This window comes from Chrysemys picta, chromosome 4, assembly GCF_011386835.1.
Source record: "Chrysemys picta bellii isolate R12L10 chromosome 4, ASM1138683v2, whole genome shotgun sequence".
Lineage (NCBI taxonomy): Eukaryota > Metazoa > Chordata > Testudines > Emydidae > Chrysemys > Chrysemys picta.
In genome coordinates, this window is record NC_088794.1 from 10,498,023 (window position 1) to 10,520,117 (window position 22,095).

At 55.9% G+C, this 22,095-nt stretch overlaps 2 protein-coding genes across 9 annotated transcripts in view; one reads left to right on the top strand and one right to left on the bottom strand.

Annotated features, from left to right (window-relative positions):
• Positions 1-16,812, bottom strand: part of SPTB (spectrin beta, erythrocytic) — a 111,441-nt gene extending 94,629 nt beyond the window's left edge. For all 6 annotated transcript variants that reach the window (XM_042852596.2, XM_005294979.5, XM_005294976.5 and 3 more), the window contains exon 1: positions 16,673-16,812. The gene's annotated coding sequence lies outside the window, so the exon portion shown is untranslated. The remainder of the gene's footprint in view (positions 1-16,672) is intronic.
• Positions 6,607-22,095, top strand: LOC103306339 (uncharacterized). Of its 3 annotated transcripts, XR_010600354.1 has the most exons (3): positions 6,607-17,010; positions 17,480-20,203; positions 21,764-22,095. XR_010600354.1 is itself a non-coding variant. In XM_042852683.2 (2 exons), the coding sequence occupies exons 1-2, from the start codon at positions 15,934-15,936 to the stop codon at positions 17,528-17,530; spliced, it is 1,128 nt and encodes a 375-aa protein (XP_042708617.2). In that variant the 5' UTR covers positions 6,607-15,933; the 3' UTR covers positions 17,531-22,095. The 3 variants fall into 3 exon arrangements, 1 of the variants encoding a protein (XP_042708617.2); XR_010600355.1 differs by having other exon boundaries at positions 6,607-15,987; positions 17,480-22,095; XM_042852683.2 differs by having other exon boundaries at positions 17,480-22,095.

Sequence of the window (22,095 nt, forward strand, 5' to 3'; positions counted from 1 at the left end):
CAAGGGGCTTTGTCCAACAATGTAATCCAGGGCATGCTGCTTTTGGAAACGTCTCGCCAGGCTTTCCGAGTATTTGTATCCTACTGCTTCCCACGGATGTTTAGAGCGTTTCTGCCTTGCACTACAACAGAGTCGCTATATTATAATGTGACGCCAGCCCGAGCAACTGGCCACACTGAATCCGAGAGGCTCATTTGCTTTTGTTTTAAGAGCTCCATCTGCCATCCCTGAAGCACAGGCTGGGTAGGAACCGCAGCCAGCCTGCAGCCACCCTGCTTATAGGCCTCAGCAGTGCAAAGGAGCTCCCACACGCTCACTCACACAGGTGCTCCATGCCCTGTGGGTCTATAGAGTGCCAGGGGCGTGGGAACGGGAGGGGGAGCAGGGGGCCATGGCTATGTCCTCCCACTTTTTACAGGGCAAGGGCAAACGATGGGGGGGGGGGCGGAGAGGAGTGAGCAGGGGGCGGGGCCTTGGGGGAAGAAGAGGCAGTGTGAGGGCAGGGCCTTGGGGAGAAGGGGCAGCGCGGGGAAGCGGGGCCACGGTTCGGATGCTGGTGTCCCCCCCCACCCCTTTCAGGGAACTTCCGCCGCTCCTGTACAGTGCTAGATGGAGAAAATCCCACTGATCCATTCGCTGCTGGTAAGATGCGGTGACTCCGAGAGGCGGATTTGTTCTGAATACCAAGAAGGGACCGTTTAGTCTAACCGGAGGCAGACCCAAGGAACTGAGCGACTTTGAGCATCCAGTGCTGCTTGATTTCTCGTTACGCGAGATTTTAAACCCAACCTTGCCAACCAGCAGCCATTTTAACAGCGGCAGCACCTCCATCTCTTTCCTCCAGCAAAGGAGACGGGCCCCAGATGAAACGCACATTCCCAGGTTTGTACACTTCCTCGCCTGGCGACACGGGCGTGCCAGGGGCTCACCGCAGACAGAAGCTGCTTTGGGGGCCGATCATCCCAGAACCGCAGCAAGCAAGACTGGCGGCTTCCCTGACTATTTTTCCAAGCATACCACAACTCGCAGAAAAGCTGCTGCCGAAATTAACGCGGTCAGGGGCTGCCACTGACTGAGATCCCACCGTGCCCCACGCAGAACGTCAAAGCTGGGCAAAGGAGGCGTCTCAGAAGGGCAGACCCAGCGTTGTAACAGTCTCCCGCCCGCCCCGTCTGCCTGCTAACTATAAACGAGTTCGGGGCACTAGTTACAGCGTGGCTGCCTGCCACAACACGGTAGAAGTTTAGACACTTTAAGGCCAGACGGGACCATTCTGATCATCCTGTCTGACCTCCTGAATAGCCCGGGCCAGGGATCCCTGCACTGAGGCCAGAACTGCTGGCACAGCAGAGCTGCCAGATGATGGCGAATCTGCTCCATCCCGGGGTCAGCTAATTCCCCTGCCTGTTAACATATGAGCCTTGCCTCCAGTTGGAAATTGTCTAGCTGCCAGCCATTGGCTCTCATGCAGACTTGGTCTGCTCGAACCTTCTGCTGTCAGACAGCTCCCCTCTTTACCGTCTCGTGAATCCTTTGGCTGTGACTACACGAAGTCTTTACTCCTCGGGGAATTTTGCGCCACTGCGTGTGCGCAGAATTCATCTCCCCCGCAGATATATTTGCTTCCCTGCAGAAAAATGACTTTCTTACCGGAAAGCAAAGGGATGCTGTAAGAGCGGTCATGCACCCCTCCCTAGCAGCACAGGTACATCGTTTCAGGCACCCGGAGCAGTCGGCGGAGAGGTAAATCACCGCAGGGCTGAGGACACCCCAACCGGTGGCTCCTACCCTGCGCCGGGATCAGATGCTACTCTTGGCTGAGCTGGAGGCAGGAGAGGACAGGGCTTCCTCTTCCCCTGCAAGGAGTGGCTGGGGCTGTGTCAGACCCACCCCCAGAATCCTGCCCCAGCTGCAGGAAGCTCATCAGCCTCCCCTCCTTCCAGCCCCTATCGCTCCTCAGCCGCGGGGAGAAGGGTCACTGTACGAGGAGCTGCTCCCCCATCCACCCAACCTCTGTGCATCCGGACATCCCATACCCGGACCCCTCCACCCAACCTCACTCTGTACACCCAGATCCCCCCCCCACAGCCCTCCATACCCGAACCCCACCCCACTGAACCTCAACCCCTGCATCTGGAGCCCCCCTGTAATCATACCCCCTGCCTCCAGACCCCCACCTCTGCACCCAGACCACTCCCCACTGAGCTTCCTGCACTCAACCCCCACCCTTATGAGCCCCACCCCCTTGCAGCACCCTAAGCCCCCACATCCAGACCCCCACCCCACTCACCCCCAACTAGCTGTACCCAGACCCCCAAGCCCCATTCCCCCAGCACCCAGAGGATGTCATGAAGGCCAAAACTACAACTGAGTTCAAAAAAGAATGAGATCAGTTCATGGAGGATAGGTCAGTCAATGGCTATTAGCCAAGATGGTCAGGGACACAACCCCAGGCTCTGGGTGTCTTTAAACTTCTGACTGCCAGAGGCTGGGACTGGATGACAAGGAACAGATTGCTGGATAAATTGCCCTGTTCTGTTCATTCCTTATGACGCATCTGGCACTGGCCACTGTCAGAAGACAGGATACTGGGCTAGATGGACCATTGGTCTGACTCAGTACGGCTGTTCTTATGTTATGTTTAGAAATTTATGGCCATCAGAGTTAAGGACAATAAAAAGGAATTTTTTTAAGGTAATAGGAACAAAAATAATCCTAATAATGGTATCGGTCCATTACTAGATGGAAATGGTAGACTCATAAATAATAATGCAGAAAAGGCAGAAGTGTTCAATAAATATTTGTATTTGGGGGGAAAACATCACCTGATGAGGAGGACATTTTTTCCCATTCCACTAGTATCTCAGGAGGATGTTAAACAGTGGCTACAAAAGTTAACCGTTTTAAAATCAGCAGGTCCAGAGAACTTGCACCCAAGAGTTGTAAAAGAGCCGGCTGAGGAGCTGTAAGTGTTGATTTTCAATAAGCCTTGGAATGCTGGGGAGGTTCGAAAAGTCTGGAAGAAAGCGAATGTTCTGCTAATGTTTAAAAAGGATAAATAGCACGATCCAGGTAATTATAGGTCTTCCAGCCTGACATCAATTCTGGGGAAGATAACGGAGCGGCTGATATGGGACTTGATTAATAGAGAATTAAAGGGCAGTAATGTAATAATGCCAGTCAACGTGGCTGTATGGAAGACAGAACCTGCCAAACTAACGTGATATCTTTTTTCGATGAGATTACAAGTTTGGTTGATAAAGGTAATAGTACTGATGTAATATACTTAGACTTCGGTAAGGCATTTGACTTGGTACCGCGTAACATTTTGATGAAAAAACTAAAATGGTAAAATTAACATGAGACAAGGCGGATGAGGTAATATTATCTTTTATAGGACCAACTTCTTTTGGTGAGAGAAAAGCTTTTGAGCCATACAGCGCTCTTCTTCAGGTTTAGGGGTCATGGTGGAGAATCAGCTGAACATGAGCTCCTGTGATGCTGTAGCCAAAGGGGCTAATGTGATCTCTGGATGCATAAATTGGACTCTTGAGTAGGAGTAGAGAGGTTATTGTACCTTTGGATGTGGCACTGGTGCGACCACTGCTGGAATCCTGAGTCCACTTCTGGTGTCTGCAATTCCAGAAGGATGTTGATAAATTGGAGAGAGGTCAGAGAAGAGCCGTGAGAATGATTAACGGATTAGAGAGAAAATCTGCCTTACAGCATGTGACGTTATTGATATAATTGGGGACCATATAGATCATTGTTGCAACCAAGGTCCTGTAGTGGCACCAAATCTTGTATAAAGGGGGTCAAATGAGGTGTCTAAGACAAGGTTATGGTTTGCTGGTTATAATTATGCTGTCTATATGTGTGTATCAATTTTGTAGTTGAAGTTATGAATATTGGCTCTATACTATCTGTATTTCAAACTTATGCTCTGCTTCTAGGTGACATCCCAGAGAAGTTGGTGTTAGCTCTGCCTAGCCTGCTTGATGGCCCATTAAGGACCATCAGCTATACAATGAACCCATTGAGAGAAGGCAGATACGCCTTGTAACTAAGCAAAGTATGCAGGGACTAGCCCATGTGACTCCAGACTCCATTTTGCTGTAATTTTCCACAGTAAGAACAAAGAGGTGTTCTTACACCTGGAAAAGACTATATAAGGCTGATGCCTCATCTCCATTTTGTCTTCAATCCTGCTTCTTACCTCTGGAGGGACTTCGCTACAATCAGAAGCTCTATACCAAGGACTGAGGACCCATCCCAGCTGGGGATGTATTCCAGAGACTTGATTTGAACCTGCAGTTTATTCTATCTCTGCTGCAAGCCTGAATCAAGAACTTTGCCATTACTGTATGTAATTGATTCCATTTAACCAATTCTAGCTCTCATCTATATCTTTTTCCTTTTATGAATAAACCTTTAAATTTTAGATTCTAAAGGATTGGCAACAGTGTGATTTGTGGGTAAGATCTAACTTGTATATTGACCTGGGTCTGGGGCTTGGTCCTATGGGATCTTTTATTGGGATATTGGTTTTCATAACCATTTGTCCCCATAACGAGTGGCACTGGTGGTGATAGTGGGAAACTGGAGTGTCTAAGGGAATTGCTTGTGTGACTTGTGGTTAGCCAGTGGGGTGAGACCGAAGTCCTCTTAGTCTGGCTGGTTTGGTTTGCCTTAGAGGTGGCAAAACCCCAGCCTTGGGCTGTAACTGCCCTGTTTTAGCAATTTGTCCTGAATTGGCACTCTCAGTTCGGTCCTGCCAGAGCCACATCGTCACACAGCAATAGACTCAAAGAGCTCCATCGATTAGCTTAACAAAGAGAAAGTTAAGGGCTGACATGATCACAGGCTACAAGTACCCGCATGGGAAAGAAATATTTGATAATCTAGCAGAGAAGGTCTAACAGGATCCAGTGGCTGGAAGCTGAAGTTAAACAAATTCAGACTGGAAATAAGGTGGACATGTTTAACAGTGAAGGTAATTAACCATTGGAACAACTTACCAAGTGTTGTGGTAGATTCTCTATCGCTGGCTATATTTAAATCAAGCCTGGATGTTTTTCTACAAACTGCTCTAGGGATTATTTGGGGGCAGGTCTCTGGCCTGTGTTACACTAGACTAGATCAGGAGTGGGCAAACTACGGCCCACGGGCCATTTTAAGCAGGCCCGTGGGTTGCACCACGCGGCTCAGCCCTGCTCCGGCCGTGGCGCTGGGTTGGGGCTGCACCACGCTTGAGGTAAGCGCCACTCGGAATCTGTACCCCTGAGCCTCTCCCCATGCCTCAACCCCCTGCCTCAGCCCTGACCCCCCTCCTGTTCTCCAAACCCCTCAATCCCAGCCCGGAGCACCCTCCTGCACCTCAAACTCCTCATTCCCATCCCCACCCCAGAGCCCGCACCCTCAGCCAGAACCTGCACCCCTTCCCGCACCCCTGCCCCAGCCCTGATCCCTCTCCCGCCCTCCAAACCTCTTGGTCCCAGCCCAGAGCACCCTACTACACCCCAAACTCCTTATCCCCAGCCCCACCCCAGAGCCCTCACCCCCTCCCGCACCCTAACCCCAATGTTGTGAGCATTCATGGCCCACTATACAATTTCTATTCCCCGATGTGGCCCTCGGGCCAAAAAGTTTGCCCACCCCTGGGCCAGATTATCACAATGGTCCCTTCTGACCTTGGAATGTATGAAATTGCAAAACAAACCAGCTAGCAAAAAAGGGAGCATTTGTCTCCACAGACAGTGTCTCCTCCCCCAGCCGTGGCATTGTACGTTGGGTGGCTTGAAAGAGTGCGAGCCGCCCTGAGATCCCACAGGTGTGGTGGCACAATGCCCAGCACAATGAGGCTCTGGTGCCAATCAGGACTGTGGGTATAACTGATAGAAACACCCAGGGAACGTAGGCGTCCCGACCCCATTGAAAGCCAATGGGCCTCCACGGTGGCCAGTGAGCAGTGTCTGGAATTAGCCCCCAGCCCAGTCCCACATGGTTATGAGACACACTCAGCCTGGTTTTGTCTGCGCTCGGCCTACGGCTGGGGAACCGTAAGTGTCTCTTGGCTCCACAGCAGCTGGGTGTCTTATTTTGGGAGTTGGCAGCCTCATTCAATGCCCTGGCCTCAACACAAGCCTGAGCCAGCAGAGACGCTGTGACAGGGAGGAGAAACGAAGGGTAACTTAACAGGCCCAGAAAAGTCATTTTCCCCACAGCCACGGCTCTGCCCACCTCCCCCAGTAGCACGCTCCGAGCGGCCGGAGGCCCAAGTGCCGCAGAGATGCGGCAGTGCTCCGAGCAGGGCAAGGGCAGGCGCAGGGAAGCCGATGACAGCTTTCTGCTGCCACTGTCCTGCTCCCTCCGCCCCGCGGAGGCCAGAGACGTTCCAGGGCAGGAGCTGCCGCCCGCTGCTCTCTACAAAGCAAGTCTGGGGGCCCACAGTGCCAGCACTTTGCCCGACGCCCCGGCCTGCCCAGCGCAGTCACCTGGCTGGGCTCCAGCTTTCCACACTCAAGGAAGTTATAGGAAAGGAAACACACACACACACACACACACACACACGCATTGCAGACCCTCCCACGGGCTTGGTCTGGGTCTGATCCACACTGAGTCAGCCAGGCCTGGAACAGAGGGGGGCGGAAATCGGGGAATGCAGAGCTGAGATCGGAAACAATGAGAGGTCATGTAGCAGGCAGGCCCCAGGGGAAACCAGCTCCCACTGGGAATGGATGAGACACACACACACACACACACAGACACGTGTCTCTCTCACACACACGCACAAACACACAAAAGTCTCATGCACACACAACTATCTCACACACACGTGTCTTTCTCTCACACACATGAGCCTCACATGAGTGTCTCTCTCACACACACACAAGCGAGTGTCTCTCTCACACACACACACGCGCGAGTGTCACACACACATACATGAGTAACACACAAGTGTCACACACACACACGTCTCTCTCTCTCTCTCTCTCTCACACACACACACACACACACACACACACACACACGAGATAATCTCTCACACACCCAGACGCACACACACATACATGAGAGTCATACACACACAAGTGTCTCTCTCTCACACACACACGCAAGTATCTCACACACACAGACACACACAGACACACACGAGAGTCTCACACACATGTAACCAGGATCGTGCCAGAACATGGGGTGCAGGAGGGTATTGGGGGGGTGTCCAGGGTAGGGGATAGGCCCACACATGTGCTAGCTACTGCTGGGTTCTGGCTCTCACAGGGTATTGCCCCCCCCCCCGGCCACAGGCTGCCCTGGGTGTGAGCATGTGGGGCTGGGGCTGTGGGCCAGGGTCATGGCGGAGCGGAGCGGGGCCAGGCGCTCAGGCCTGAAGCCCTGCACATGTGCCTGGCTCGCGCTGGCCTCTGCAGGAGCAGGGACAAAAGGTGGGCAACTTCTCACAGCTCTTCCCACGCCCCCCTCCCCGCAGGCTGGCACACACTGTCCAGGGGAGGGAGGGGGGCGATGGGGACAGGGGCTGTGCTCTCCAGAGTGGTGGGACGGACCTGCTGGTAAAGGGCTGGAGATCCCAGCCGCTGCTCTCCCCATAATGACCGGGCTGGATTTCACCTGCTATCCCCCTCCACAGGGCGTGCTCCCTGCAGTGCGCCCAGCTGCCCGCTGGCAGCGCCAGAGAAGGGGTACCCCTTGGCAACGGTGTAACCAGGAGAAAGAGTCGCGCTCTCACAGCTGGGTCAGAGACATGGGACTTGTTCCGGGCACTCCCGGCTGCACTCCCCGCCTGCCGCATGGGGAGCGACGGTCCCCATGGCACAGCCCATCCCAAGGATGGAAAATGCTTGTTAATCTCTGTCCCGCTGCCCTGCCCAGTGACGCTGGCCCCCAGGGGTGGCAGTGGTGAGGGAGCGCCAGGCATGGTGATCTTCACCGCCAGCACGCGGACACATGCATCCCGTCGGCACGGGCCCAACTGCGCTTCCACGCGACAGCCTCAAGGTCGGCCCGAGGGCCGGCAGGAACAAGCGATAAGAGTGAGTGTGAGCTGATGGGCGGTGCCGCTCCTTCTCCAGCCGCCGCGGCCCGGCACCCCGGGTGGGGGCAGAGAATCGCTGCGCCGGGAAAGGCGAGTGGCAAAGCACTACCCCCGTTCAGTGCTGCTGGAAGTTGCACGATCCTCAGCAGAGAAGAGCCCTGTTGTAACCGGCAGAGCCCGTCTCCGGGTCCCCAGGCTCAGCGTCCCGCCTACGGATAAGGGGAGCAAGGGACCGCTGCAGCGTTCAACCACTGGGACGCGTCTCCGCCGATGTAAGTAGCATCAGCGGCTCCTCCAAGAGGGCAGCCGCGGCCGTCCCTCTCCCACCACGCACTGACTGTCCTAGCGCTCTAGGAACCAACCAGGCTTCCGGCTGTCCAGCTCTCACTGTGCCCAAGGGGACTCGATCCGGCTGCCAGCCCATTCCCACAATCCACAGGCCTCTGCCCAGACAGCAGCCCAGCCCAGAAGCACGGGACGGCAGAGTCTGTGGGATCTAGCTTTCTTCTTTGGGAGGGTGCTGGGGGGGGGAGCAAATAAAGAAACAACCCTTTTCCAGACACCTCACGTTTCCCCAGAAGTCAACGCCCAAAGGTGTCCTGGCCCGGCCGACTAGCCAACACTGGGCACATCCTGAGAGCAGGGACTGGCTGCAGTGAGCCTGCCATGTCAATTAATCCACAGGATGTATGCACACGCTGACACGCCACAGGCTAAAAATAGAGCTCAGTGACATAAACCAGAGTATAATCTCTGCTCCCTTCGGAGAAGTGTCCCCCTGCCACAGACCTCCCCTGCCTTGCCAAGCCTCACCGGTTAGGGATCAGCAAGCAGGCTCCCCCCCAAATACAATCCTCTTTAAAATCATCTGATTTTCTCCCCCAAACAACCCACGAGGTTCCCTTTCTTTGCCTTTTAAGTTTCAGAGCCTCAAAGGGGCTAGCTTTTCAAGCTTTTCTCTGCAACCACGTGGGCTAGACTTACTGTTTTCAAAGGAGGAAAGATTCTCACCTGACTCCAGCAGCTGGCGCTTTACAACAATACCAAATATTGTGAGAGTCATGGAAAAAACCCCATACGAGCTGGCAGCACTGTAGCCCACTCTTAGACTTGCCTTTTCCAAGGCAGTGGTTCAGGCACTAGCCCAGGACTTGAGACCTCAGTTCAAGTCCCTACTCTGCCACAAAGTTCCTGTGTAACCTTGGCCAGGCCACTTAGCCTCTCCGTGCCTCAGTTTCCCATCTGTATTACCATTATTTGTATTACCACAGCACTTAGGAGCCCAGGCCTGAGCCAGGACCCCATTGTGCCAGGTGCTGGACAAACAAGATGGGCCCTGCTCCAAGGCGCTTACAATCTATGTGAAATCCGGTCAAGGGGTCTACTCACTGCACGAGCACATTCCCATAGCCAGAGGTGGCACAGCAGGGGTATCCCTGGATGGTCCCCCTGCCCACAGTCACTCCATCACTGCAGTGGTCTCTCTTCCTGCCACTCGGCCCTCCGGTCTGGTCACACTTTAGTCCACACCTTCCGGGGTAACAAAGAGTTCAACCCAGCGATAGTCCTGGGGTCTTGCAGCAGGTCTTCCCTCCATCTCTGGGCTCTGTGGTCCTCACACCCCTTATCTCAGGGGCTTCACCCCACCTTCCTCAGTGGCTGGGAGGGGAATGCAGGCCCTTTCTCTACTCTGGGCTTCAGCCCGGGGGGCTGGCAGCTAAGATCTGCTCCCTCAGACTCCTCGCTGCCCCTCTGGACCCTCTCCCACCTCTGCTGCAAACTTCCCGGCTTTATCACCACCCAGCTCCTCCCCAGCTGGGCCCCACCCTCAGTGAAGCCTGGACTTAACAGGCCTCTCAGGCCCCTATTAACCCCTTCAGGGCCTGTGTGGGTACACCTCCCCTCCCCAGGTGTTGTGAGGTGTGACCCAGAGGGAGTTGTTTGTAGCGTTTGAATGATGCTGATGCTTGCCTCAGTTTCCTCCTACACCTTGCATGGCTACCCAGTGTGGGGGGAAAGGATGAGATCTGCTCTCAGGCAGAACAAGAGGCGAAGGCGGGCGGGTGTCACCTCCCTGTCTGGCCCATTAAAGAAGACAAATCAAGAACCTGACAAAGAGACGCCCCAAGGCCTGTGCAATCCACTGAAACCCGGGGCAGGTGGGATGTGGGAACTGGAAAACAAGGGGGAAAGGAGTCAGGTGATGGGGAGAGGGGCTGCCCCTGGGGACTCTCCTGTGTGGACAAAGGGACAAGAGAAGGAGCCAGAGATGAGGTCCTGGCTCGCCAGGGTACTGGTTTGGGGGAAGGGCTAATAGCTATGACTCAAGGGTTGCCTTGTTATGCAAAGGCTGCGGGTGTCTCTGTCAATACATACTCAGGGGAGCTTTGTGCCTGAAGGGACATAGTACACACCTCCTGCAGAGAGCTGGATTCGGTGCCCCGGAGAGAGTCAGGGATTGCTGGTGCTGACGGCCCAGAGTTGGAGGGGTGGAGGCCGCGGGCCTGCCCCTGCAGAGCTGTGTGGGGCCTGGTACACTAAAGGGTCACTCCCAGGGGACTGGTGACTGGCTGGGGCATAGACCAGACCCTGTGACTCCGTGACACCAGGCTAAATCCATTAACACAGATACTCCAGCAATGGGGGCCATATAAACACCTACGCTAGATAGACCAGCCTGCCCAAAGTAACAGGATAGAACAACAAGAACCAGAAATCATGCTGGTGCCTGAGATCACGCTAAAGAAACACTTTAAACTTTGGGGAACGGCACAACGCTTCAGAGCACCAGAGCAACGGGAGAATCCGGGCCTGTTTTCAACACAGAAGTGAAGCGCGGACGGTGGGAAATCAAGGCAGGGTCTGAGAGATGGTGTCTGAGGGTGGGAGGGGGAGGCAGAGTATGACATGTGACTGCTCTTCCGTTCGGAGCATTGCCAGCGCGTTGGGTATGTGTCTTAACGCGGCGCATGAGGTGTAAGGGGAGGAATTCTCCATGGTAATCGACACTCGGCCGGGCTGGCTGAACAGCAAGGTATCCGGCCTAGTAACCAGAGAGCCGGCACTTATGGGCAGATCAGACTCACTGCAACCGTCGAGACAGACCCCGGCTCAGAAAATGTCAGAGCGCTTTCAAGTCTGGACATAAGCTGAGACGCCTGCTTCTGAGAACAACAATGGAAGAGCGCCCCTCCGTTAGGTACAGCAAGCGTCCGTGCCCACCTGGTCACTGAGCCACTTGGGTGACTTTCATCAGGCTAATCACAGATTGTTATACAGGAAAACCAAATTTCCTCATCACCCAATTTACTAAAGGGCGCTCAAAAACACAGAGCTCACGCTGTGTCTGATCGCTGTGAATTTCAGACCACCCCACCGGGTGCAGGAAACGTACCCTGTCACTCTTGTGTCCCCTCCATCTCTCACAGTGCTGGGTCTGGGGGAGGGGAGTCTCCTTTTAATTAACGGGTGTCAACTGCTGACGTGAGAGGCTGCCCCGTGAAAACAACATTATAGGAATCAAGAAGCTAATCCCCCACCATTCGCTCAGGGCCGCCCCAGGATCAGGGAGTGTTTGGAAATCCCTTTGAAGATTAACATGCTGGAGAGGTGCTACGCGGGGAGATAAACCATCTGTAGCAAGGGAAAAGGCAGGTCTGTTTGGGCAAAACTCTGCATGTTCACTTTAGCATCTAACTTCTAAAGCCTCTAAGAATTTGAGGGTCAATGCATCTGATGCCATCCTTCTACTTTCTGCAGCTTCGCTGACTTCTTTAAGAACCAGGGAAGCTCTGGGGAAGTTAGGCCCGGAGGAGAGGGGAAGTCAGCACTGGAACAGCCCAGATGCCCCTCCATGCTGTGGCAGCACCCGCCAGCAGCTGCTGTCTCAATTTCCAGAATCTCTGTTTCATTTAAAAACAAAGTCAGTCTTTAGCCGTTATGGTTGTGAAAACAAATCTCTCAGAAAGGTGTCTGGGCGTAACCAGCCTGGAGTCCGCAGAGAGCCTGGGGCCATCGCTCGCAGAGGTGTGAACTGCCCCGTTCTTCGTGGTCGTCACTGTCAACCATAGCACGGCGCCTGTCACAAAGGAAGGGGAGGGGCTGCAGCTCTGCACGGCTCACTGCGCGCCGCGGCTCCTGGGTGCCGAACGTGCATGGCCTTCGGGACGCGCCAGCAGTGGGGTTTTTTTGCCAGTCAGGGAGCCCGGGATCATCCCAGCTTCAGAGAGAGGGAGCCCAGCAGCAACACGACCCTGTCTTGACTCATGGGAGTGGGGCCCCTTTTGTGGGCAGAGCTCAGAAGAGCCCCTACCACCACCTTCCTCTCCCGCATCTGACTGGGGCTAGGAACCAGGTTGCTGGTTGGTTGGGCATCTGGGGTCAGAGAAGTAACTTTGTTCCTCTCACCGCAGCACCCAAAGGCTCCAGTCAGGATTGGAAGGAAGCTCAGGTATCCGGCCTTGTAATTAAAGAGCCGGCAGGTAGATCTGACTCACGGCCACCGCTGGGCCACCCAGAAACAGACAGACCCTGCACCCAAAGAGCTGACATTACACTGCAAGGTGGGATGGCGAGGTGTAGAACACAAGAGGAGACGCTGAGACAAGAGTAATAGAAATACTGGGTCACCTCTCAGCTAACGCTATGGCTACGCCCATGGTGGTGTGTAGAGCACACGTTGCAGGGAAAGGCTCCGGCAAGGGGTGGCAGTGGGGAAAGGCTCCAACAATACGGAGCTGACGGAGCCTTTGTTTGCTCCCTCCCACCCCAGTGCCGGAGCCTTTCACTGCGGTGGGGAAACACCCTGGCAGTGGAGAGGCACCGGGCTACCACGCTGCTAAAAATGTGAGTGTAGCTGGGGGCGGCACTGCTTGGGCATGGTGCTGGGAGTGTAGACGTAGCCTTCGTGTGCAAATTGGAGGCTTCCTAGTGTTTTGCTTTCAGTAATACGGCAGCAACAGGCCACCTGCTGAGGCCGTGGGCTGGGTGCTTCTTCGAAAGGTTTAGTGGCAGGGTCAATGCGGATGGGACCCTGGGAGGCCCAGAAGCTGGGATAGGGTAAACAATAATACTAGCTCGCTCTTACATTGCGCTTGCTGTCAGGGGATCTCAAAGTGTTCCACAAAGGAGCATTCTGCCTCTTTTACAGATGGGGAAACTGAGGCAAAGGGAGATGAAATGACTTGCTCAAGGCCACCCCGCAGGGCAGTGACAGAACTGGGACTAGAACCCAGGTCCCCTGAACCCCATCCCCCATGCTATATCCACTAGGCAACACTGCCTGCCCTAGGCAAGGGTACTAGCTGAGAGGGGCGGGGCAGTATGGACAGGTTACGGCCGTCCAGACTTTCAGATCATGCAAAGAGCGTAACCAAAGAACGCAGCCAGAACTGTAGTAGGGTGAAGCCAGGCCAGTCTGGGACACTTTGCTGAAGGACCAGCGGGTAAACAGCTAGTAACAGCACAACACCACAGCTGGGGCGCTAGGCCCCCCGGCTCTCTTTCTCTCTCACCGTGTGCTGGTAGCGCCTAGGTGCCCCAGCCGCAGCCCAGGTCCCCATTGGACAAGGCACCGCACACACAGAACACAAGAGGGCCTTTGCCTCGAAACGCTCACTGTCTCCAAAAGTGACACGGTCCCCATCCCCATAGTGTCTGAGCAGCTCCCAATCTGTGTGTGCTTCTCTTCACCCACCTCCGTGCCGGGGACAGAGGGACAAGCTGACCTCACACCGGGAGTTGGCAGAGAAGCAGAAAGCTGGATCCAGGTGGTCCCATGTCCAAGCTGAGTGCCCCTAACTACGGGGTCACCCGGCCTTTCTCGCAAAGTCTACAAAACCACCGCACACGGAGCGGACCTCCCCCCGCCAGCGCTGCCCAGACATTCTGAAGCCTTAACTCAGGGAGGACACAATGTCAGATATTTTCTTTTCGAGCTCTGAACCTTGGCAGCCCTCTCGGGCACAGACGATGCGCAGGGCAGGTCCAGGGAACTGCATCGGCACATTTTGACAACATCCAGAAGAGTGACAGAGCTGACCACTCGCTTGGATCATACACTTAGCGACGAAAATGCGTCAGGAGGACAACCCCCATTAAACTCAATGTCAGGACGGCTGTCCGAAGCCAAGCTGTGACATCAAGCCTTCCGCCGGAGGGTTTGCATGTCGTATTTCTAGACATTAACCGCGGAAAGGAAGCCAATGCTGGGGCTGGGATCGGAGGTGCTCAAGGACCGAGATGTGATGGCTGTGTGCAATGTGGGCCGAGTTAGCATTGCTTCAGGAAGCAGAACTTTTGCATTCCTGACTCTGGGTCTGTAGATGCTCCGTCACGCTACCCGGCTGCATTCGATGAACAGACTGGAGGGCAGGGGGGGGCTCTCTGGCTCACACCTGCACATGCAGGAAGGTGCAATCTGAGGTGCTGCTACATTTGAAATGACGGGGGCAGCCAGCCAGCCCCTTCTGGCTCCTGTCAGTTTCAGGCCCCACACTGGCAGCGTACTAAGGTGACCAGATGTCCTGATTTTATAGGGACAGTCCTGATTTTTTGGGGCTTCTTCTTATAGAGGTACCTATTACCCCCCACTTCCTGTCCCGATTTTTCACACTTGCTATCTGGTCATCCTACAGCGTACACAGCTTGAGAGACAAAACCCCAGCGATGTGAATCGAATGGGGCCCTGCAGAAGAGAATTCAGGCTGGTGGGAGGACTAAACGGTGGGCTAATGTACAGGAAGGATGGGCCAAGGCTAGTGGGGAAGCCAGTCTCAGCTGGGTGAAGGCAGATTTCTCTGCCCAGGGTTCTGACCAGACACTGCACACGCAACACAGGCAGTTTCGCTCATTTTCAAAGTGCAAGGAGCTGGATGGACTGAGAGCACCAGACAACAATACTGCCATCATGGGGTCCACCAAACGGCCCCCGCCGTGCCACAGCCCTGGGGGAAGTGCCACTTCTAAGGCCAAGAGGAAGCTTCTTCTCAGTCACTGGCTTTCCCCGGGGAAAGGCAGAAGCTCCCATCACTTGAGACTCACGAAAGTTGGGAGCAAGCGCCAGGATACACGCCATAACGAACCATCCTGCATGCTGCATGCTGACTCCTGCTAGAGGTGCCAGCAGTGGAGGGTTGGCTTGGGCTGTAGGCACCTGAACCCAGACCCGCTCATGTCACATCAGACGATGGCAGCGGCTCCTTGACAACAAACACAGGCTGGATTCAAGCCAGAGACCCCCAGAGGAAAGGCTCCATAATCCCCCCAACCCGCCCCTTTTATCCAGCTTGTCCTTACGCTGCAACTACCGACAGGGGATCTGGACCCGTTGGCTGTTCACAAGGCTGGCCATCACCCTGGCATCCGGACGCCTGCCCTCACCCACTTTTCCTCTCCTCGTTTATTCTTTGCACTGTGGTAGGGCCCAGGAGCCCTGGTCATGGACTTGGCTTGGCCCCGTTGCTGTAGTGCTGAACAAACACAGGACCAACTGGACAGTCGCTGCCTCGAAGGACTTGCGATCTAAATACTAAATCCCACCGACACACAGACCCGAACTTTGCTCTTTCTGTACCAGATCTTTCCAGAGACACCGCTGCCACTTGGGGCTGTGCTGGGAGAGAATCCCTGACCCCGGCACACAGAGACACACCGGGAATTGCGCCCCAGTAGGGTAAGGAGAAAGGGACCCTCATCCAGCTCCCCACAGGAGTCCCTGCGGCAGGGCTGGGGGACCAGCCGGGAGGGGCATGGAGGGATTGAAACACCCCCCCCCCCCCCCCGCCGCACACCTTCCAGAGGCTTGCCAGGAAACTGTCTCCAAGTCCACGCTATAAATAGGCTTCTCCAGGGCGCATCATTCCACGCAGCGCCCGGACTCCATGCGGCGCAGCAGCCCCGCAAGCGCAGAGGGCTGGGCCGGTGTCCGGAGAGGGGTGTGTGTGTGGGGAGGGGGGAGTCTATCCCCTGTCTGTGCGCCCCGGCTCCGTCCCTCTCTGCGCCCCTGCAGCCTCCTCCCTTGCATCCCGCCCCCCTGCGTGCGTGCGCCCTGGATCCGGACCCCTTCCTCTCGTGCGCCCTGGATCCGGACCCTTTCCCCTCCGTGCGCCCCGGATCCGGACCCCGTCCCTTCCCTTTCCCCGCATCCGGACACTTTCTCCCTCCGTGCGCCCCGAATCCAGACCCCTTCCCCTCCCTGCGGCCCGGATCCGGACCCCTTCGCCCCTGCGGCCCGGATCCGGACACTTTCTCCCTCCGTGCGCCCCGGATCCGGACCCCTTCCCCTCCGTGCGCCTCAGATCCGGACACTTTCTCCCTCCGTGCGCCCCGGATCCGGAGACTTTCTCCCTCCGTGCGCCCCGGATCCGGACCCCTTCCCCTCCGTGCGCCCCGGATCCGGACCCCTTCCCCTCCGTGCGCCTCAGATCCGGACACTTTCTCCCTCCGTGCGCCCCGGATCCGGAGACTTTCTCCCTCCGTGCGCCCCGGATCCGGACCCCTTCCCCTCCCTGCGCCCCGGATCCGGAGACTTTCTCCCTCCGTGCGCCCCGGATCCGGACCCCTTCCCCTCCGTGCGCCTCGGCCCCATCCCCTCGCAACTCAGGGCCGGCGCGGACTCACCTGTCCAGGGCAGCGGCAGCAGCGCGGAGTCCTGGGCAGCGGCGAGGCAGAGGCGCGGCGGGGCTGGGGCAGCGCGGGGAGCGCCGAGCGGAGCCGCCCAGCCCTGCGATATAAATAACATTATCTGGGCGAGCAGGGACATTCCTGCCCGAGGACAGCGCTGCTGCCCGGCCCAGATAGTCCCGCTGCCTCCAGGGGAGGGAGGGGGGAGGAGGCGCCCGCCCCGCAATGCAGCACAGCGGGCCCCCAGGCCAGCGCCAGCAGCGGGCACCCGGCGATGCCCAGCAGCGGCGCCGGGACCAGCAGGCCCGCACCAGGGCTCGGCCACACCCAGCGCGGTGCGGCGGGGCTGGCCCTGCGGAGGAGGGGGGGAGGGAGACGATGCTGGTGCCGCCGCTGCTTGCAGGCTGGGTGGAACCGGGGGCCGCCTCTGCGCTCTGCCGTGGCAGCACCCGGCTGGGCCCCCCAGCCACAGAGGGCCCCCCAGGTAGGCCAGAGCCTACAGGGGGATCTCACCTAGGGAACCCCACCCCCAGCTTGGCTGGCACCGGGGAGCTGGAATGGCCAAGTGGCGCCTGGCAGCTGTGCCACCTCTGGGCACTAGGAGTGAGGGGGGTTAATCAACCTCCGCTTGGCCCCTGCATCCAGGCTTTCCCCAGGCGAGTCTGCATGCCAGCCTCCCTGGCTCTGACCGAAGACTACGGGGTGGGGAGACTGGCCACCAGGAGGATGCATCCATTTGCCCGAGGCTTTTACCAAAACCTACCTCTTTGAGCCGAAATCGACCCTGTGTCTCTTTAAATCCAGGCTGAGCCGGACCGGCACATCCCCACATTGGCTGTCCGGCTGCTAAATTGAACTGGGTCCTGTGCCTCCAGCCCTGCCTGCCTACGGAAGGGCCGAACCAACCCGATACAACACAGGCTGGAAGCGAGAGCTTGAGTCCAAAGCACTTGAAAAACCTCCCAAGCCACTTGTCTTTAAGAAGGGCCAGACATCTGGAACGGTTGCAAATCTACAAACGTTTGGGGACAGGGTCCAGGGATAACTAGGGCCAGGGTTTTCAAAAGGCACCAAGATCCAGCCGCTCGGGAAAGCCCAGCATGTCACGTGCTGAGCCCTTGGAAATCTGGCCCTGAGCTGGATGGAAAGTTTGGCCCTACATGTCTGTGCAGTGTCTAGCACCCAGGGGCCGGAACTTGGGTAAGGCCTGGAGGTGCTGTATGAATAACTGTCGATTCCAGTTTGCTCACCCCCGTTAAAGGGCCGGGCCATTCGCTGCGCAGGCTAGGCCCGCAAGGGTGCAATACAAAGTAACAGCATCCAACAATGGACAAACTAGAGCACAAATGATAAACTGCAGCGAGATCGGCGCAGAACACAAAGCCTCCCCCTGAGCCTGGGGACAGTTCAGATAACGGCCTATCTCGGCTAAACCATGGCAGGGCCAAGCGAGCGGAGTGATTCCCCCTACACCCAGCTGCAAACACTCAGTCTCCGGTATCTCTAATAGCAGTGACTCCCCAGCCACCCTCCACAGCTGGTTCGCTGATAACGCATTCGGAGGGGCAGCTCCTTAGCTGGTGTGAGTTGTCCCAACTCTCTTCATGGCTCTTCCCCTTAGAGACTTGGGGCCAGATCCTCAGCTGGCATAAACCAGTGCTGGCTCTTCGCAGCAGCATTCAATTGCTGCTCTTCCAATTGGCACCCACTCTAGGGACCCACAAGTCTTGAACCCAGGGCCTTGGCAGCCCTCACACTCCAGCAGCACCCAGCGCTATTGGAAGCGAGAGGCTAGCATAACTCTGCCTCCACCCAGAGGCCCCACCCACTAGGGGACGATGACTGGCCCCTTTGATTGGCCCAGCCATCCTATTTAAGCCAGAAGGAGGCACAGGAAGTTGTCTGGACAATTGGGTGACTTCCTGACTGGCTGCTGTACTGCACCTAACCTATGCCTTGATCCCTGGTTCCTGATTCCGGCTCTGATGCCTGGCCTGGTTCCTGATTCCGGCTCTGATGCCTGGCCTGGTTCCTGATTCCGGCTCTGACGCCTGGCCTGGTTCCTGATTCCGGCTCTGACGCCTGGCCTGGTTCCTGGTTCCGGCTCTGACGCCTGGCCTGGTTCCTGATGCCGGCTCTGACGCCTGGCCTGGTTCCTGATTCCGGCTTTGACGCCTGGCCTGGTTCCTGATGCCGGCTTTGACGCCTGGCCTGGTTCCTGATTCCGGCTCTGAGGCCCGGCCTGGTTCCTGATGCCAGCTCTGACGCCTGGCCTGATTCCTGATGCCGGCTCTGACAGCTGGCCTGGTTCCTGATTCCGGCTCTGACGCCTGGCCTGGTTCCTGATTCCGCTCTGACGCCTGGCCTGGTTCCTGATGCCGGCTCTGACGCCTGGCCTGGTTCCTGATTCCGGCTCTGACGCCTGGCCTGGTTCCTGATGCCGGCTCTGACGCCTGGCCTGGTTCCTGATTCCGGCTCTGACACCTCGCCTGGTTCCTGATGCCGGCTCTGACGCCTGGCCTGGTTCCTGATTCCGGCTCTGAGGCCCGGCCTGGTTCCTGATGCCAGCTCTGACGCCCGGCCTGGTTCCTGATGCCGGCTGCCAGCTCTGACGCCCGGCCTGGTTCCTGATGCCGGCTCTGACGCCTGGCCTGATTCCTGATGCCGGCTCTGACGCCTGGCCTGGTTCCTGATGCCAGCTCTGACGCCTGGCCTGATTCCTGATGCCGGCTCTGACGCCTGGCCTGGTTCCTGATTCCGCTCTGACACCTCGCCTGGTTCCTGATTCCGGCTCTGACGCCTGGCCTGGTTCCTGATTCCGCTCTGACACCTCGCCTGGTTCCTGATGCCGGCTCTGACGCCTGGCCTGGTTCCTGATGCCGGCTCTGACGCCTGGCTTGGTTCCTGATGCCGGCTTTGACGCCTGGCTTGGTTCCTGATTCCGGATTTGACGCCTGGCTTGGTTCCTGATTCCGGATTTGACGCCTGGCTTGGTTCCTGATTCCGGCTCTGAGGCCCGGCCTGGTTCCTGATGCCAGCTCTGACGCCTGGCCTGGTTCCTGATGCCGGCTCTGACGCCTGGCCTGGTTCCTGATGCCGGCTCTGATGCCTGGCCTGGTTTCTGATTCCGGCTCTGACGCCTGGCCTGGTTTCTGATTCCGGCTCTGACGCCTGGCCTGGTTCCTGATTCTGGCTCTGATGCCTGGCCTGGTTCCTGATTCCGGCTCTGACGCCTGGCCTGGTTCCTGATTCTGGCTCTGACCGCTAGGCTAGACAGCCCATTTCCCAGTTCTGATACCAGTTGAGGATCTCATCGATGAAGATTTTTTCTAATGTAAGCCTGGGTTTAACTAATATCACACCTGAATTGTCCCTGCGACTAGAATAACCCATTACTGCCAGGATAACGTTCCCCTGCCCTCCTGAGACCATCCTGTTACATATCTCTAGAGAGCTGTCATCACATCCCTCCCTCTGATTCGCTGTCCCTTTCTGAGTGACAGTCATCGAGGAGAAAAAATCAGGCCGGTATGTAACTATCAGCGCTATTTTATTTCAACTGCTGAGTCAAACTGCCCCTAAGAAATAAGCACTGTGACTAACTACATAGATGGGAGTTAAAAAACCCAGTGTTTTAATTTGCTTGATTTGATTTTGCTTAATTAACATCTGGCAGTGGCTGCGTATTATCAGCGCTCCGTTGGCACCAACAGCAGCCGGGCAGCGGCTCTGGCTTTGGTGCTGCCATTGCTCTGGGGGGAGCAGTGCAACAAAGTAAAATGCACATGGCATGTGGGGGAAAGGTAATTAAAATTAAGCAAGTTCTCCGGAGGAAGCTGTCACAGTGAGGGAAACTGTCAGGTCACTGAAGCAGAGGGAACCAACAACGGTGTGATGCTCAAAGATGGGAAGGCAACTCGTATTCGGGAGGGAAAGGCCTGTGGAATAACATATGGAGACCAATGTCTCTGGACAGCACCCCCCAGCTTGCAGGTAGCCCAACTATGGTTTCTATGCCAAGAAACAACAGAAGGGGATGGAAGGCTTGCAGATGAGCACGTGTTGACTTAGCTCATTAACAGCACCCAGGCACCCTGGTGAGGAGGCCTGTTTGCTGGCAATTCCAACAATTGTGGGGGGGAATGTTTTGGGTCAAACCAAAACCAATTTTTAAAAAAAAATGTGCCGCTAATTTAGCTGTTACCACTCAAGAGAGAGAGCTTGGAGTCCTTGTGGATAGTTCCCTGAAAACAGCCGCTTAATGTGCAGCGGCAGGAGTCAGAAAAGCGAACCATGTTAGGAAACATCAGGAAAAGGATAGACTAGGGGTGGGCAATAATTTTTGCAGGGGGGCCACTCATGAATTTTGGTACATCGTCACAGGCCGCACATTTCTACTATATTAATAGAGGGAGTGTGGGGTCTGGGAGGGAGTTTGGGTGCAGGAGGGGCAGGGCCGGCTCTGGCTTTTTTGCCGCCCCAAGCAAAAAAAAATCAGGATGGCCAGAACGACAAAGCAAAAAATAAAAAAAAAACCTGCGGGGTGGCCGGAGCCAGGGTGCAGGGGGACTCCCTGCGCTGCAGACGTGCCCCGGCTAGCGGGGGGGAGGGGGAGGGAGTGGGGGGAGAGAAGGGGGGTGGCCAGGGCTTCAGCGGGGTTAGGTCGGCGGGGAGGGAAGGAAGCGGGTGTGACGTTATTGGCATAATCTGGGACCATATAGATCATTGTTGCAACCAAAGTCCTGTAGTGGCACCAAATCTTGTATAAAGGGGGTCAAATGAGGCGTCTAAGACAAGGTTATGGTTTACTGGTTATGATTATGCTGTCTATATGTGTGTATCAATTTTGTAGTTGAAGTTATGAATATTGGCTCTATACTGTCTGTATTTCAAACTTATGCTATACTTCTGGGAGACATCCCAGACAAGCTGAGATTAGCTCTGCCTAGCCTGCTTGATGGCCCATTAAGGACCATCAGCTATACAATGGACCCATTGAGAGAAGGCAAATACGCCTTGTGACTCAGCAAAGTATGCAGGGACTGGCCCATGTGACTCCATACTCCATTTTGCTGTAATTTTCCACAGTAAGAACAAAGAGGTGTTCTTACACCTGGAAAAGACTATATAAGGCTGATGCCTCATCTCCATTTTGTCTTCAATCCTGCTTCTTACCTCTGGAGGGACTTCGCTACAACTGAAGCTCTGAACAAAGGACTGATGACCCATCCCAGCAGGAGATGTATTCTAGAGACTTGATTTGAACCTGCTGTTTATTCCATCACTGCTACAAGCCTGAACCAAGAACTTTGCCATTACTGTATGTAATTGATTCCATTTAACCAACTCTAGCTCTCATCTCGATCTTTTTCCCTTTATGAATAAACCTTTAGATTTTAGATTCTAAGGATTGGCAACAG

Bases quoted from the DNA above. Each gene is read 5' to 3' on its own strand.
- LOC103306339 (XM_042852683.2), top strand. From the start codon at position 15,934: ATGCGGCGCAGCAGCCCCGCAAGCGCAGAGGGCTGGGCCGGTGTCCGG. The intron at 17,011-17,479 runs GTGCGGCGGGGC...CTTTAAATCCAG, and splicing joins GCTCGGCCACACCCAGCGCG to GCTGAGCCGGACCGGCACAT.